Source organism: Pomacea canaliculata, linkage group LG13 (genome assembly GCF_003073045.1).
Source record: "Pomacea canaliculata isolate SZHN2017 linkage group LG13, ASM307304v1, whole genome shotgun sequence".
In the NCBI taxonomy this organism is placed as follows: domain Eukaryota; kingdom Metazoa; phylum Mollusca; class Gastropoda; order Architaenioglossa; family Ampullariidae; genus Pomacea; species Pomacea canaliculata.
In genome coordinates this window covers 6,078,505-6,096,280 of record NC_037602.1, presented here as the reverse complement: position 1 = coordinate 6,096,280, position 17,776 = coordinate 6,078,505, and the positions used below count along the sequence as shown (strand labels likewise).

General features: G+C 40.9%; 2 protein-coding genes across 2 annotated transcripts; both read left to right on the top strand.

Moving 5' to 3' along the window:
- The first annotated feature begins 1,938 nt into the window (after positions 1-1,938).
- LOC112554381 (G-protein coupled receptor Mth2-like) lies at positions 1,939-3,221 on the top strand. The gene is made up of 2 exons (XM_025222139.1): positions 1,939-2,757; positions 2,883-3,221. The coding sequence occupies exons 1-2, from the start codon at positions 2,128-2,130 to the stop codon at positions 3,219-3,221; spliced, it is 969 nt and encodes a 322-aa protein (XP_025077924.1). The 5' UTR covers positions 1,939-2,127.
- Positions 3,222-12,501: 9,280 nt separating this feature from the next.
- On the top strand, positions 12,502-17,753 carry LOC112554380 (putative nuclease HARBI1). Its single transcript, XM_025222137.1, has 5 exons — positions 12,502-12,828; positions 13,137-13,392; positions 13,477-13,498; positions 13,870-14,285; positions 17,501-17,753. The coding sequence occupies exons 1-5, from the start codon at positions 12,523-12,525 to the stop codon at positions 17,737-17,739; spliced, it is 1,239 nt and encodes a 412-aa protein (XP_025077922.1). The 5' UTR covers positions 12,502-12,522; the 3' UTR covers positions 17,740-17,753.
- The last annotated feature ends 23 nt before the right edge of the window (positions 17,754-17,776 follow it).

Below are 17,776 nucleotides of genomic sequence, written 5' to 3'. Positions count from 1 at the left end.
GGCATAAAGAAAAATTTATGCACCTTGAAAGCAGACGAGTCAAAAGAAATGACTGTAAATTTATGTACTGGTACACCAATGGCCCTCCCCGGACGTTCAACACTAAACCCGGGTGGTAAGATTCAACAAAACTTTTCTTTCGGCTCCTTTTTAATTTAACATAAATCGTCTTAACAAACCAAATTTCTTGTCACCCGGAGAACCAATCCAAATACGATACCAACAGTATCCTGAAAAATTAGCGCAAAATAACGACAGTAATAATACTTTAAACATTTTTAGTTTTTAAGATGCGATCGTACATGCTTGTTTGCTTTTACCTTAGGTTGGCTGGCTGGCTGATGGCTCAAAAACTTCCCTTTTAAACACTTCCAACTTAACTGTTAATTTTTATATCTTTAAATTGACAAAATCTTAGTTTCACCTGCAAAAACCATCGGTTATCTAACCCACCTGTAAGTGGCTAATGAAGATTTTTTGTAGCTACTCAAGCTACACTAGCTTCACAAGAAACAATAACTGTGTATTAAAATCAGTTCTGTGTTTGTACTATTCTGTTTCTGCTAAAATAATTTGACTTCCCCAAATATAAGCGCGCCGCTTATTAAGACATAGTGATGAAGAGTATGAAAAGTCATTCTCTTTATATATTACATAATATTATATATTACATAATGCAGCCATTAATTTAAACATTAACAAGACAGACAGAAATCGCCTTCACACACAGACCATCAAGATCAAAGAGAGCAGCGCAGTTTATTATGTCTACCTTAGTTTTTGTTCTTTATGATCATGTACTTTAGAAATAATAAGATAACAAATAGATTATAATAAAATCAACAATTATTTATGTACTTGTCTAAACGATTGCAGTTGGAGCGGGCTCACCCAACATCAAAGTTATGCCAAATTTTAAAATATTTTTCGACTTCAAAGAAGATTCCTGTTATTACTACATCGAAAGAGGGCAGACCATTCCTGCGACCATCGAGAATGTCCTAATGATCAGGTCTAATGATCTTTTCTTTTGACTAATGTGTACGGGTTACATGCATGGTTTTCATGTGTGGGCTTATTATGTAAATATACGAGTTGGTATGATCGGTATCAGACTGTAAATGCGTATGTAAATGCATTGCTTCTGTTCCAGTGATATCTCTGAATATGTTTGTGTGGATGCATGTGAACGGTCTTGAAGTTTATTTGTTCTTACATGCGTGTAACATCCCATGTTTCTGTGTGTTGTATGCGCTTTTTTCCGAGTGCCTGGGAGTACATCATGATGTTATGTAATCAATGCAAAAAAATCATACATCAACATCGTGTTTTGAATTAATACAATGTTCATATGCTTAACTAACATTCCATGGTTGTGTTTCTTCATATTACTGCGTGACTGCTTCGTCAATCTGACTAATTAAATACAATAATTACACCCCTAATACGCTTCTTGTCTTCTCGTAGATCTACTTCATCTACATCGGCGACTGTCAGCCTCTCCTATGCCCTCTTGACATGTACCCGTACAAAGGTCAATGTCTACTACGGGATGTTGCTGTAGCTGACAGAAGTCTTCTCCTCTTCCCTAACGGACTCACCAACTGTCCTTTAATATCATCATTGAAAATACTTCTAATAACGATGACCAAGTAGGAACGGCCGTACAAAACATTACTGAAACCCTTCTGATGGCCTGGAATCAGACCACCAACATTATCATGTCAGTCTCATCTTCCTCTTCCGGAATCAAGTCTCACTGGAGCATAAACCTTAACGTTGAAAACGTTTACAATAGTGTTCGTGAGATAGTCGATGCAACATATCTGCCTTTGGATAATTTAATTGCGTTTCTTCAAACCGAGGAGGTAACAGTGGTTAGAGTACTACTGTCCAACATTAACGAAACGTTAGTCAACGAGACAGGAAGCTGCAGCACTGGCCTCCTTACGTTCGAATCCCGAAAATCTGACATTGGAGAAGAATACATCTGGCGAGTATTTTGTCCGCAGGCTGTCCACGTTCTATCCTATAGACAGAATAGGTTTTACTTTGCAGCTGTACCCGACAGACAACACCACGGTCTCTCTCCTCCAAGCAGCTCTTTGTGTCCTCCAAGACCCGGCAATGCCGCTCTGTCACACAAAGGGGGCAACCATGTTATCAAACTCATCCTTCATGTTAGAGAATGGCGTCCTAGTGGTTCTGCCTTACGGCAAGCGATACACGAGCCACGAGTTCGTTATTCGCGCCGACGGAACTGCAGTAGTATGTAACAGTTCCCCGGTAGACGATGAAAAGTACTTCCTTTGGTTCAGATTCTACTTGGTGGAGCAGCTTGCAACTTTCGCTTGCCTCCTCGTGTCCATCGTCAGCCTGCTCCTGGTGTTGCTAACATATTCCCTGCTGCCTCAACTGCGCAACGTTCCCGGCATCATCGTCATGTCCCTCTCCGCCTCCATGCTGACGATGCAAGTGTTGATGTTGCTCTTTCTAATTCCCCGCGGGTGGCTGTGTCTGGCCGTTGCCTGGCTCTTACACTGGAGCCTGTTGGCAACGTTTCTCTGGAACTCGGCACTAGCATTCGACCTGGCTTTCACCTCACCAGTCAATCCTTTGGCCACATGTCCAAGAGGTCAAGAAGTCGTATCCTGCGGTGTTACATCATGTTGTGCTGGCTGCTGCCGCTGTTTGTCGTCGTCAGCCTCGGTGTCATGGATCACTACGGTATCTACGACGTGGGCTACGCTGCCGGAGGTCAGTGCTTCATAGGGACACGCAGCGCCATCTTGTGGCTGGTGATCGCTCCTATGTCCTTCACCTTGTTGTTTAATTTCGCGTGCTTTGTCTGCGCGTTTTCTACCATATTCCACACTGCAAAGCTGATGCAAAAATCCACGACCTCCAGCCAAGGACCATATAACCCAGTAGACAAAAGAAGACTGTTTGTCTACATCCGCATCACGCTGATCATGGGCTTCACCTGGGCTGTAGGCTTCACCGCGGCTTTTGTCCAACTGGAAGAACTATGGATTGCAAACATTGTGTTGAACGCTTCACAAGGCTTTTATTTCCTGATTGCCTTTGTCCTCAAGCGTCGAGTGTGGAGTTTGGTGTGGGATCGATTCTCCAGTCTTCGATCATCTCGGTCAGGATCGCTGCATCCACACAGAAAAACACGACCTTGTCAAGCGGCATCATGGAAACCACTGCAGCGATAAACATTAATAATATACAATGTAAATTGTTTGTAACCTCTATATTATGATTTACACAAGCATAGAAAACTTATCTTTCCTATAAAATATAAGGTGTTAACTTAAAAATAATATTACAGTAATTTACTGTTGGTAAATGCAAATTTTGTTTGGGGTATATAAATGAAATATTTGTAAATAAAAGAAGGCAATTAAAAGAGAAAAGAAAACCTTTTAATGTATTACGTATATCCCTGGTTTTTGAAAAATATGTCACGTCCTCCATCTTAAAGAAATTAGCAGCTATTTAATTACAGGAAAGTGTACGAACGATTATCGTTCTGGTCATTATGTTAGACCATTTTGTATTTAAAATTTGAATTTTGCCGTTGATGTTGTCATAGTAACTCTTGTGTTTTGGCATTAATCTCAGATTTACGAAATTATAGCTGGTGCTGTGATTCTCGATGATGTTCCATTTGCTGATATTTTGTTGTTTATTTGCAAACAAGTAATTGTTAGTATTTGTCCGGAAGACCTCGATACAATCATCTTTTTCAGTAACTCACAGTTTTGTCTTGTGTCTGATTCTAGAAACTCCTCAGCCTAACTCCTAACCCTGATTCTTTTTATTTCTGTAACCTAAGGCATCCCATACATACACTCAGTCGAATTATTCCAGATACCTGTCCTTAAGACCTTGTGGTCAAAGGTTTTCCAAGTAGTTCCAACAACAGATCTTTGTCTTTAGTCATGGCCATGTTGTTCCTAAACTTCTAAAATGTTGTGTGCACATTGCATGTCAAACCCATGTTACAATAAAAAAAATGGTTAAATAAACTTCTGAAAAGGCTTATCATGCAGTTTTTTTTTATTATTTTTATTTTATTTTTACAGGACACAAAAAAGCAAAGACACTAACATACAGGTAGTCAGCCAAACACATGAGGTTATTTGTTACACAGATATACCAACGTATGGGTACATAAATGCGGCGTGATTTTTTTTTTTTTTTTTTTTGCCTCGAATAGAATATGTACAAAGGGAGTGTGACAAAATCAATTTTCATCGACGTTGCCAATTGTTCGTGCAGTGACTGTTCAAGTACTGGCAAATAAAGCGACCATTCAATCAAGCTACTCTGCTGATTACAGAACCTCAGTATTCCTATTGTGACTAAAACAAATCCAGAAAAATGCTCTCGTGGTGTTTGGTCAGCAGTCCACTTACCGATGAACCACTTCAGGACCTTCTACAGGACGTGCGATCACAGTTGCACGTGTCACGTGTTCTCTCGGGTACCTCTCGGTCCTCTTAACAATACTCTGTATGTATGGCAAGGATTCATTGCAAGCCCCAGAAGTGCATAACCTTGTCAAGCGTTTCCATAGTGATCTGATTGCCTGAGAGTATCAATCGACAGAGGTAGCGATGTATAACAATGATCTACGATTGTATGTGAATGCTTTTACTTCCAACAATATTGAGTTATCAAAGCCTATGTGTGTTTGTGTGTGAAGGGATGGCGAAGAAAAGAAAGAGATTTTTATGGCTTTACTAGCTGCACAACTATATATGAATATACAATCACGTATATACTTCTGCTTAGATAAAAAAAAAGAAAAAAAAAAAAAAAGCAGGTGACTAAGAGGACGGATATACAGACGGACAGGCAGGTAAACACACAGAGTCAATTGTTGAAAAAATATCCTGATAAACAGGACATACATGCGAACACAGACACTCGTGTATTTTCTACACGACAAGCCGACAGACAAACGGAGGCAAACACACATTACTTTTTCTCGAGGCTACTGGCTGGTGTAAAGTTCTTTTACATTTTCATCTGATGTTCCGAGTTTTGGTTGAGTTTTCCTTTCTGCAGCAAAATAAAACAAATCTACATTTTTGCAAGAAAATCCTCATGATTATGTCTCAAAGCACATAAAAAAAGAATCAAAGTAACCAAACTAGAACAGAGAAAGAATAAATAAATGTAAGACAAAAAGAAATAGATTTTGATGAAATCAAATGTAATGATGTCCGAGAGAAAGCCTTGCTGTCTGTTGACTAGTAAGATACAAAAATACTCTTAACTTTAATATGCATTCTACGAGTAGTACAAAAGTTTAATGGCGACATCATTGTTATAAATATTAAATTTCCTTCATTTACATCGTCAACATTCGAGTTCAGAGTGGAGCCTGTTTTTTCAAACAAGGTGCCGAGCAGGTAAGATACTAAATTTTCCTACCATAAGTGAAGATGCCCCTATAGTCAAACACCATTTGCTTGTATTGTTTCAATTTTTAAAAGAGATCGAACACTTGGACCAAAGATAAGAGGACAAAATGACTCCAACCTGATATTTGTACAGCCATCCACTCCACTTGCACTCGTTTCCGTACTTTCCGCAGAACGTGCGACTAAAGCAAGTTGTAGGTGTTACCATCCCTCCATGCCACTCTTACAATTATCACTCACATATATTATCATACTAACAACCAATAGTATTTCTCTTCAAGTTTGCTACTCAGTGGACTGACCATCATTTAGGATTCATGTTATCTTGCCATGCTTTAGGCGGACCTGAAAATTCCAGAAAGAAACTTGGGTCCGAGTGGAGGATCAAGTAGTCTGCGGATTGTTTCATGGTACAGGTGTAGGAATACTGAGCCTGGCCTTTCCTAAAGTTTAATGAATCCTTCAGGTCACATGTGTGTAGCAGACGACTAAACTAAACTTCTATATCTAATTACATACTTTGTAGATCGTTCATTCGTCTGTCTTCCACTGATCGCAGTTATTTAATGGGGATTTCGTTGTAGCTCCCAGCAGCAACAAGTCTTCCTTCAAATTATAATAAAATTGAAATCGGATAACAAGATGAAGATCGGCATTATGAAACTGTGTTTTGTTTTGGCACCACTTTATTTCAGTGTTGACGGTAAGTTTTGAGGTTTTACTGATTCCCAAGCTCAAATATTTTGAAGGTTTTTTTTCTGGATTTTGTCTTACACAAGCAGTTGTTGTTTCATTTTTGTTTATGGTTGGCTCATTGGGAGGTGTTATGGTTTCTCTCATTCTGTCACATACTTTTATCCTAAACCTCTTCTGTTTTACCACATGTGCTTATTTTCTTTTCTATATGTTAATTTACCTCTTTTACAAAAAGGAGCACTGACGATTGGATTATAATTTAAATTTGTTAACATAAGAAAGGTCAGTCTGGATGTACAAGCAGTCCAACTGACAAAACAAAATTAAACGGTGACAGTTATTTTAGTGTTTGACATTTTACTGCCTTTCTTTTCATCTCGTGTGTTTATGTTTCTTGTCATTAAAATCTGTTTGTCATTTTGCTATAACTGTTTGGTTTAAAACGCTGCTACTATGTGGTAACTGTAAGAGGGACATGAAAATCTTCCACATTTCTCGTCTAGACTAAAACTGACCGCTATCCTACAACTAGAGACTCATATATAAAGTTCTCTCCAGGTCACAGAAACAAGTTTCATTTTGATGAAGGTGATCAGCAAGCAAAAACTGAAATAACATCAGTCGCCGATCAGTGGAACTACTCTCTCGACTCGTGTGAGAATTGTTTTAACACTACGCCAACACAAGGCTCTGATATAGATAAGGTAATGTGTCAATCTAATTAATATGATTCTTTGGGAACCTTGGATAAAAAGGCTCCATAAAAAAAATATTGTTTTTTCAGATCGGTAGGATATATGTCTGCTCCCTAGCATATCTAATTTTTAAAAAAAAGACATTTATGGTAAGAAAATTAACGCCAATCAAGAGATAGTGCATTTTCACAGCATCGGAATATATAGAGAGCAAAATTATTATTATTATTATTATTATTATTATTATTATTATTATTATTTCTACAGTTTTTTACACAGAGCTTCTTGTTAACTAGTAATACTATTTCAAGAAAGAATTGTAGCTGATAAATAAGATGTGTCGTTACTGTAGCCATGCAAAGTTGAAATTCTCAATGATGATTATTTTCTTTGCTGATATACGTTTACTTTTTTCTGTCTTGTTTTCTTTGTTGAACACTTTCATCACAAAGGAATGCACCGCCACTGCGGGAAAGCTCTTCCGGTTCATGGATTGCACTCTCTTGCCCACTAGTGATGATGTGTACTACGTCATGGTGTCCAGGTGAGCGTTAATTAATGACGTCACCTCCAAAAACGAGTTATATCTGTCTAACCTGCTTGCTTACCTATATGCATGATTGTCTTTCATATTTTTATTTTTCTATTAACTCTTTTTCATATATTTTTAGACAACATTAACAGGTATTACTAATGAATGTCGGTGAATCGCGTTGCAAAATTATTCACAGATCAAAAGAATAATTAAGTACTAGTCATGTTTAAAATCCATATAAATACTAAATTACGAATCAAGCTGTTTTTATGTATCAGGTGTGACAATTCCACAACAGCACATAACAGTCAACAACAACAACTCTGTGAAGGCGACTCTGTGAATGATACGATCACCAAAGTTCCAGTAGTCCTGAAGACCAATAAACACATTATTTTTAAAAACATTTTCTGCGCGTTCTGTCACGACTACAAGCTCAGGGATTTGGATACTGATGTGTTTTACTATGGATACTACACAAATTCAACATTTTCTTCGTATGATGCACTTGAACGCGACATGGAACAAAACGGACGAATCTGTCAACAAGATGAATCGACTAACATGAATCTCCTGTGTAGATGTACACCAACCGACCTCGTCAAAAGTTCGACACTAGGTCTTACTTATAAACTAACCCATTTTCCACTTATAAGGTGGGATGGAAATTTCAACCAGCCACAAAATGGTAAATAATACGTTTCCAAGTTTTCGTTTTGGGGGATTCTTGCCAGCTAGCCTGCTTTATTCCTTCCTAGCAAGCTTTGGTTAGTTCGTTTCGTTCAAACATTTACTTTTCCTTCCAGCCTTGTGATGGGAAAAACTCTGAAAAGTCATATTCTTCATATATTCTATATGTATATAGCAATTATATTAAACGTTTGATGTGGTCAAAAAGAAATCGCCTTGACACCCTGGCCATCAAAATTAAAAAGAACATCAATGTTTGTGATTGTTTCTTTACGATGATGTGATTTAAAACATACTACATTTAAAAAAATCTAATACAGGCAGGACAATGTTTTCAATTTACAATTATTTAATGTAAATGTCTAAACGATTGCAGAATACCAATTCCAGTCAACCAACAACTTTAAGCCAAATTTTAAAATATTTTTCGACTTCAAAGAAGATTCCTGGTCTTACTACACCAAAGAAGGGCAGATCTTTCCGGCGGACATCGAATGTTCTGACGATCAGGTGACTAACGACCTTTCCTTTGACTAGTGTGTACGGGTTTCAAGCATATATTCATATTTTCGCTTATTATATGAGTATACGTGTCAGCAAATGATCGGCATTCTTCACGGAAGCTACTGTCATAAGAACAACACACACACGATGTCCACACGCGTTCTTTCAACTCAAACAACGACCTGTCCATGAGCTTCTCGTCTTTTACTGAAGCTCCCACTGTCGATTTTTCTGCTCTTTTCGTCTTATCTGTTATCTGTCTTTTAAGTTGATACTGGTCAGGTCACAATAACACAAATACTCTCCCCTCTAATAATTCTACTTAGACAACTCACACAGCGAAAGCTCAGTGCTAAGTATACCCTCACACCTCTCAGTTCCACACCAAAGGTAAAGTTCCTTATACTTGTCCTCGCGTCAAATAATAATATAATAAAAAATAATGAACAATACACCAAAATTGTGGTTTGTATGTATAGATTATTTCATTCCATGGTTGTCTCCTTTCATGTTACTGCGTAAATGCTTCAAAGTTCCTGATTCTCGCTAATAAAATTTGACTAATAAAATCTGACTTAATTAATAAATCCAAGAATGGCACTTCTGACTCTGACACTTCTTCACTTAGGTCTACTTCATCTACATAGGTAGCTGTCGGCCACTTCAATGTCCTCTTGAGATGTACCCGTACAAAGGTCAATGTCTACTGCGGGATGTTGCTGTAGCTAACAAAAGTCTTCTCCTCTTTCCCAACGGGACTCACCAGATGTTCTTCCGTGTCATCGTTGAAAATTCTTCTCATCATGATGTCCAAGTGCGAACAGCCGTGCAAACCCTTACTGCAACCTTTGAAATGGTCTTGAATCAGACCATCAACATTACCAAGTCGGTGACATCTTCCTCTTTTGAAAATAAGTCTCACTGGATCGTAGACATTAACATTGAAAGTGGTTATGTTACCGTTCGTGACATGGTCCATGCAGCATATCTGGCTTTGAATAATCCCGTTGAACTTCTTCAAACCGATATAGGAAGAACTGTTACAGTACTACTGTCCAACATTAATGAAACATTAATCAACGAGACAGGAAGCTGCAGCACTGGAATCCTTACCTTCGAATCCCGAAATCTGACCTTAGAGACCTATGGTTCGGGCGAATATTATGTCCGCAGGCTGTCCACGTTCTATCCTATAGACAGAATAGGTTTTACTTTGCAGCTGTACCCGACAGAAAACTCCACGGTCTCTCTCGTCCAAGCAGCGCTGTGTGTTCTGCAAGACCCGGATATTCCGAACTGCCACACAGAGGGAGCAGCCATATTGTCACAAACATCTTATATAATAGAGAATGGTCTTCTGGTTGTCCTACCTCACCGCAAGCAATACAAGGGCCACGAGTTTGTTATTCGCGCAGACGGAACAGCAGGGGTGTGTAACAGTCTGACACTAAACGATGAAAGGTACCTGCTTCTGTTCAGATTCTACTCCGTGGAGCAGCTGGCGACTTTCATCTGCCTCCTCGTCTCCATCGTCAGCCTGTTCCTGGTGTTGCTAACCTATTTGCTGCTGCCGAAGCTGCGCAACGTACCCGGCATCATCGTCATGTCCCTCTCAGCCTCCATGCTGATGATGCAAGGTTTGATGTTGCTCATGTCAATCCCCCGTGGGTGGCTGTGTCTGGCCGTTGCCTGGCTCTCACACTGGAGCCTGTTGGCTACGTTTCTCTGGAACTCGGCTCTGGCATTCGACCTGGCTTTCACTCTCAGAAGTAAATCGTTTGGCCACATGTCCAAGAGGTCAAGATGTCGTATCCTGTGGTGTTACATCATGTTGTGCTGGCTGCTGCCGCTGCTTGTCGTCGTCAGCCTCGGTGTCATGGATCATTACGGCGTCTACGACGTGGGCTACGCCACTGGAGGTCAGTGCTACATAGGGTCACGCAGCGCCATCTTGTGGCTGGTGATCGCTCCAATGTCCCTTACCTTCTTGTTTAATTTCGCATGCTTTGTCTGCGCGTTTTCTACCATATTCCACACTGCAAAGCTGATACGAAAATCCACGACCTCCAGCCAGGGGGGATCTAAGCCAGATGACAAACGGAGGGCGTTTATCTACATCCGCATCACTCTGATCATGGGTTTCACCTGGGTTTTCTGCTTTGTCGCGGCTGTTGTCGACTTGGAAGAACTGTGGATCGCCCACATCGTGCTGAACGCTTCACAAGGCTTGTATTTTCTCATTTCCTTCGTCCTCAAGCGTCGAGTCCTCATAATGCTGCGGGACCGATTCTCCAGCTTCCAACCCTCTCGGGAAGAAACGGTCGCAACCCCGCAGAGGAGCATGACCTTGTCCTGAGTCACCATGGAGACCTGATTAATATGCGAGTGTGTAAAGACAATGACAGCGATAAACAGTAGTACTGTACAATGTAAAAGTTACTTTATCTTTTATCAGAACTGAGTAGCGCAAGTATAAACAAATTTGCCTTACCTATGAATATAAAGTCAAAGAATATATAAATACTATTACAATAATTTGCTGTCGGTTGTTTTCGTTGCTGCTGTTGTTGTTGTTGTTGTAACTGTTTTGTTACAGCATTCCTCTCAGATTTACAAAAATATATCCACAGTTGTGTTTCTAGTCTTTTCCTTATACTTTAGTACTTATCTGCGAATAAGTGACTTATAAACTGTTGACGGCAATGCAGTACTGAGAGCTTCTGTAAACTCTTAATAAAGTTCATTATTATTTGATTGTGATGTGTAGCTGATGCATCATATTACCAAGATGATAATATTTTCCCCATTGTCTGTTTTTGACATTATATTTTGGTCTTTTAATCATAGCTATGTTCTTAATAAACTTCTAAAAACCTGTGTGACGATTCCAACGAGTTTGACTATAATCCAACCAACGTTGTCTGCGAAAATGATGTATCTGAGCATTAGTGTGCTTGTTTGTTTGTTTGTTTGTTTGTTTGTTTGTTTGTTTGTTTGTTTGTTTGTTTGTTTGTTTGTTTGCTTGGTTGGTTGGTTGGTTGGTGTGACTTTCTAGTATTCTTGTGCTCAGACAGGCACGCAGACACATTACAAAACAAAACAAAAAACATGCCGCTATGCAGAGATACCAACAAACACCCAGGCAGCCAAGCATGGAGTTATTTGTTACATAGATATACTGACAAACAGGTAGATGACCACACAGGCAGAAAGAAACATACAATCATTAGTGAACTTAAACACTGAGCTTTGCGAGTTCTATTTGAAACCCCCTGTATGCAGCAAAAGTTATAATAAGTAAACGGTTTACATTAACAGCAACTAATAGTTTATATTTGAAGACTTCAATAATTAAAAAAAGAAAGAACTAAAGATTCAAAGAACAAATAGAAAAACTAATTTAAAGAGAAAAAAAAAGTAAACATTCACCAATGTAAAAAAGTAAGAAAGGAAAAAACTGAAGAAAAATCTTTAAAAAGGCAAATAGCCTGAGGCCCAAGTAATCAATCAAGAAACAAAATTGTCTCGAATAACAGGTGGATCTTACCTTAAACGATAATCAAAATACCGTTACTCGAAACTTTCGTACGCACATTGATGATATGATGATGTCGATTTGAAGTGCGCAAGTATCCATTCCGAAGAATGCTCATTGCGCAGAAAAAAAAAAAAACATTACGTCTTCCATTTAACATTTAACAATTGATTGTTGATTATAACTATTGATTTCACGTTATATTAATGTTTTTCACATGAAGAAATATGTAGCAACTGCAAGTTATATCAGAGTCAAATTAATGGTGTTGGAAAGAAGAAAGATGTAGCAGTAGTAGGTCATAGGTTATGATCAGTTCAGTGAAAACAGCCCTGCGTACCGTAACGCGGGCGCTCAGCGCGGATGCCCGCGGGCGCTCCCTAAAGAGCCTATGATACCCTTCGCCCACCGTGGGCGCCTGCTAAAATGGCGGCTGCCAGCGAAGCAACGACTGAGAAGGCAATGATGTTGATGGAAATGTTTGACGACGACAACAATTACACATACCACGCTTACACCGATGACGATGACACCGACGACGAAACTGATGACGAAATAATAATTGAAACAATCGATCGCAGCATCAACGAAGGGTTATTTATAGCGGCATCCCTTTGTCAACGAAAGAGGAAAAAGCCTACAAGAATCAGAGATTATGTAGAAAGAACAGTACAGGAGTACTGTGAAGTAGAATTTCATCAGCATTTTCGAATGCACAGGGCAGATTTTGAAGTAAGTACTTTAAACACTTTCTAGGGCTTATGTTTCAAAGTATATAGTGTATAAAATGTATCGTGCTTTTACAGTCTGCTTGCACGTATTGGAAGGAGGAGTATAACATAATAGGATTTGTGCATGGGAAGTTTGTCATTTGTAAAAGTGTATGTTGATCCTTATGAAGTGCAGTGCTGCCATTGACTGAGGTACAGACCTATATAAGTGTTCAAGTTATTGTTGCAGTTTATATTCATTACATACATATTCATAACATCACTGTAATGTTAATATTTTTCACATATTTCATTGTTCCTTCATCTTAGGTACTTTGTAACTGGATTGGCCCCTTGTTGCCCAAGGAGCGTACAATCAGCTTGGAGAAAAAAACGCTGGCAACATTGTGGTTCCTTGGGAACCAAGAATCCTTCAGAGGGATTGGCAACAGATTTAATCTCAGCAAGGGATCACTTAGGAGAGTAATCCATCTTATCTGCCGCACACTAGCATCTCATCAAAAGAAATGGATTAAGTGGCCAGCTCTGGCTGAAATGCATGAAAATGCTTCGCAGTTCCAAGCAGGTAAAGCTATCTACATTACTACTATACATATATACACAATTCTTTTAAAGAAGTTTGCATTTATTTTTCATGATTGATCTTCAGCTGCCCTGCACCATCTCTTGGGGTCTTAGCAGCCATGCTGCACAGCAATTTTTCAAATCTTTACTGCTAGCAATTTACATGTGTACAGTGGACACCAAGAACCCTAGTAGTCTTTTTTCATTGCTGCATATTTTTCTTAAATCCGATTTTATATTTAATATTTTGATTCCTCAAACTATAAAAACTGCAAGTGTAGGAGAAATAGATGTACCACATTTGGGAGGGGCTATCTGTATGACACTCTCAAGTTTTATTATAAACCATTGTCAACTGTCGAAGTGTTATATGCAATTGCATTTTGAAACCATTGCAAAGATGAATAGATCCTAGAGCCAAATTTTAATCTTTAACTAATATTATTTACAGTAGATCACTATTTTTTCCACATTGCAGAGCTGGTTTTCCGGGTGTTATTGGAGCTCTAGATGGGACCCATGTTCAAATAACAGCTCCAAGCCAGCACAGGGACTCCTTTGTCAATCGTAAAAAGGACATAAGTATCCAAATGCAGGTTATCTGCAATAAATCCCTTTTGTTTTTGGATGTGTGTGCAGGATATCCAGGTTCCGTGCACGATGCACGGGTTTTTCGTAAAAGCTCAATTTTTAAATATTTACAAGATAATCCGCTGCCTCCCGCTTTTCATCTGCTAGGGGATTCTGCATATCAATTGACAAATACAGTTTTGGTGCCTTTTAGAGATAATGGTCATTTGACCGACAGTGAAAAGAAGTACAATAGGGCGCATTCCTCAACGCGAGTAGAAATAGAGCGAGCTATAGGGTTATTGACCCCTGTGGGACCCCGGGGTATGCTTGCCTAGCAAGCATTGCAAGAATAGGGTCCCTGCCATCCAGCCAGGCATGTCGTAAGAGGCGACTAAGGTGGACACCTCACCTAGAGGTAAAATAGGTTGTGGTAGGGCTAACAACCCCACCATGTAAAAAAAATCCTGTTACAGAAACTAAAACCAGAGAACTCGTCACAGATGGCGAAGGTAATGAAGCACACCAGGAGACTGGACTAATGACGGACGACAGCCAAACCCGAAAGGGAGCTGGCGCCCCGACAGCGGATTTACTGAAGCCGAGGCAGAAGTTGAGGGTGGGGTGCTGGAAACGTCCAGACCTTGTACCAGACTGGCAGGATGCTCCAATTAGTCAAGGAGTTTGACAACTACAACTTGGACATCCTGGGAGTCAGTGAGGTCAGATGGACCGGCACGGGAAAGAGGAGACTAGCGTCAGGACATACCATCTTGTTCTCAGGAAGATCAGACGCTCAGCACTCTGAAGGAGTAGCTCTACTCCTCAACAAGAAAACGGAAAAGGCACTGCTGGAATGGAAGCCTTATGGACCCAGAGAGCAAGATTCCATTCCAAGTACACCAAGCTGACAGTGCTAGCCTGCTATGCACCAACAAATGACTCTGAGGCAGAAGACAAGGATGCTTTTTACGATCAGCTCCAGGCAGCCTCAGAAAGCGTTCCAGCCCACGACATGTTGCTCATCATCGGCGATCTCAATGCCAAGGTGGGAAGTGACAACACCTGCAGGGAGCATGTCATGGGCAAACATGGAATCGGAAGCATCAATGACAACGGAGAGAGACTGGCAGACTTTTGTGAAGAAAACAACCTACTGATTGGAGGCACACTCTTCCCACACAAAAGACATTCCACAAGGCAACATGGACATCACCAGATGGGATCACAAAGAACCAGATAGACCATGTCATCATCAACCGAAAATGGAGGAGCTCACTTCAAGATGTTAGAGCCTACAGAGGAGCAGACATTGCAGTGACCACACTCTTGTGATAGCCACAGTTTCTCTGAAGCTGCGTCGATCACGAGGAAAACAGGCACGTCAGCAGAGAGTGGACTCCGGCAAACTAAAAAATCCAGCCACCGAAAGGGCCTTTGCTATGGAAGTAAAGAACAGGTTCCAGGCACTAGGAGACCAACAAGAGATGACCTTAGACGACTTCAATCGAGTCTTACAGGAATCAGGGAGAGAAAATACTGGGCTTCCAACGGAAAAGAAAGAACAGTGGATCAGAGAGAGACATGGAAGAAGATAGAAGAGAGAAAGTCAGCCAAACAAAGAATCACAGCACCAGATCTGAACGCCTGAAGGAACAACACAGACAAAGATATGCAAAACTGAACAAAGAGGTAAAGAGGATGACAAGAACCGACAAAGATATCACATAGAGAAACTGGCAGATGAAGCAGAAAATGCAGCAAGTAAAAATGACCTGAAGACACTGTACAAGATAACAAACAGCTAAACAACGGGTTTAAGAACAGTGATGTGCCAGTGAAAAGACGTGAACGGGTAATGTCGTCGAGGAGAGGCAGGAAAACTACAGCGCTGGAGGGAGCATTTTGAGTCAGTTCTGAACAGACCAGATCCCCCTCAGCTTGCAGACATCCAGCCAGCAGCTATAGACCTTGACATCTGCACAGACCCACCAAGCCTGGAAGAAGTGACAGCAGCAGTCAAGACAATGAAGAGTGGCAAAGCACAGGGGCAGATGGAATAACAGCAGAGATGTTTGAAAGCAGATATAAATGTGACAGCTCCCAAGCTGACTGAAATCTTCAGGCAAATTTGGGAATCAGGGCAGGTCCCTGTTGCGTGGAAGACAGGGCTCATCTTCAAGTTACCCAAGAAAGGAGATCTTGGAGACTGCAATAATTGGAGGGGCATAACACTTCTTTCCCTCACCAGCAAGGTCTTCAGCAAGATTGTTTTGTCAAGACTGACGGCAAACTCTTGAGAAAGACCTCCGACCACAGCAAGCAGGATTTCGCCCTGGGCGATCCTGCTCCGAACACATCTCATTCTGCGACAGATTCTGGAGCAGAGCAACGAATGGAACACACCGCTGTACATCAATTTCATCGACCTGGAGAAGGCTTTTGACAGCATCCACCGCGAGTCCTTATGGAAGATCCTGAGGCATTACGGAGTCCCTGCAAAACTTGTTCAGGTCATTGCAATGCTGTACAGCGATTTCAAATCCCAGGTTGTCTGTGACACGGAGCTCACAGACCCCTTCAACGTCAGTACCGGGGTGAAGCAGGGCTGCATTCTGTCGCCGTTCCTCTTCATCCTGGCCATGGGACTGGATCATGAAGACTTCCACCGACAGCGAGAGGAGAGGCTCAGATGGACCATGACTATGACAGCAACAACAGCACTGGAAGACTTGGACTTTGCTGATGACATTGCCCTGCTGTCACACCGCCACCAAGACATGCAGGAAAAAACAAAGGCCTTCTCAGAAACAGCTTGGAAACCTTGGCTTGAAGGTCAGCACAAAAAAGACTAACAGTATGAGAGTGAATGCCAGAGTCCAAGACAGCATCAAACTAAATGGAGAGAGATTGAGGAAGTTGACAGTTTCACCTATCTTGGGTCCAAAATGTCAAACACTGGGATGCGGAGGTGGAGATTCGAGCCCGACTGGCGAAAGCCAGTCAGGCCTTTGCCTCACTCAGGAGCACATGGAAGGCAAAAAAAAACATCAGCCAGAAGATCAAGCTGAGAATCTTCAAGTCAAATGTGATCAGCACCCTCCTTTACGGATCAGAAATTTTGGAAGATGACCAAAACCATCAGTAACAATGCTTGACGTCTTCCAAAACAGATGCCTCAGGCGCATACTTAACAATCTTTTGGCCAACACCATCACCAACGAAGAACTCCACCGAAGAAGTGAAACGAGTCCATCACCACGCAGGTTCAACGAAGGCGTTGGCGATGGATTGGACATGTGCTCCGCCAGCAGACAGCAGACCTTTTCCAGAGTCGCCCTACGATGGACTCCAGACGGCCGAAGAAAACGAGGCCGCCCAAAGGAAACTTGGAGAAGAACAGTGGAAAGGGAGATGAAAGGAAAGGGCTGGACATGGGGTCACCTAGAGCGTGTTTCAGCCGATCGACATCGGTGGCGGACTCTGGTTGAGGCCTTATGTGCAACCTGATGCACGAAGAGGAATAGATAGATAGATAGGGTTATTGAAGGGAAAATTTAGAAAACTCAAGTTTGTAGACATGCAGATAGTTCAACATATCCCTGTCATCATGGTGGCAGCTTGTGTTTTACACAATTTTATCATTCTGAACAGAGGCATTGATGAAGATGAGATCATTACAGTTGATGATGTGTATAATTACCAAGATGAGGGTGAAGACAGACCTGCTTCCAGCGGTATTCGAAAGCGCCTAGAAATTGCACGTGCGCTACCATAAATCACCAGCTACAGTGTACTAAAAAGACAGAGAATTT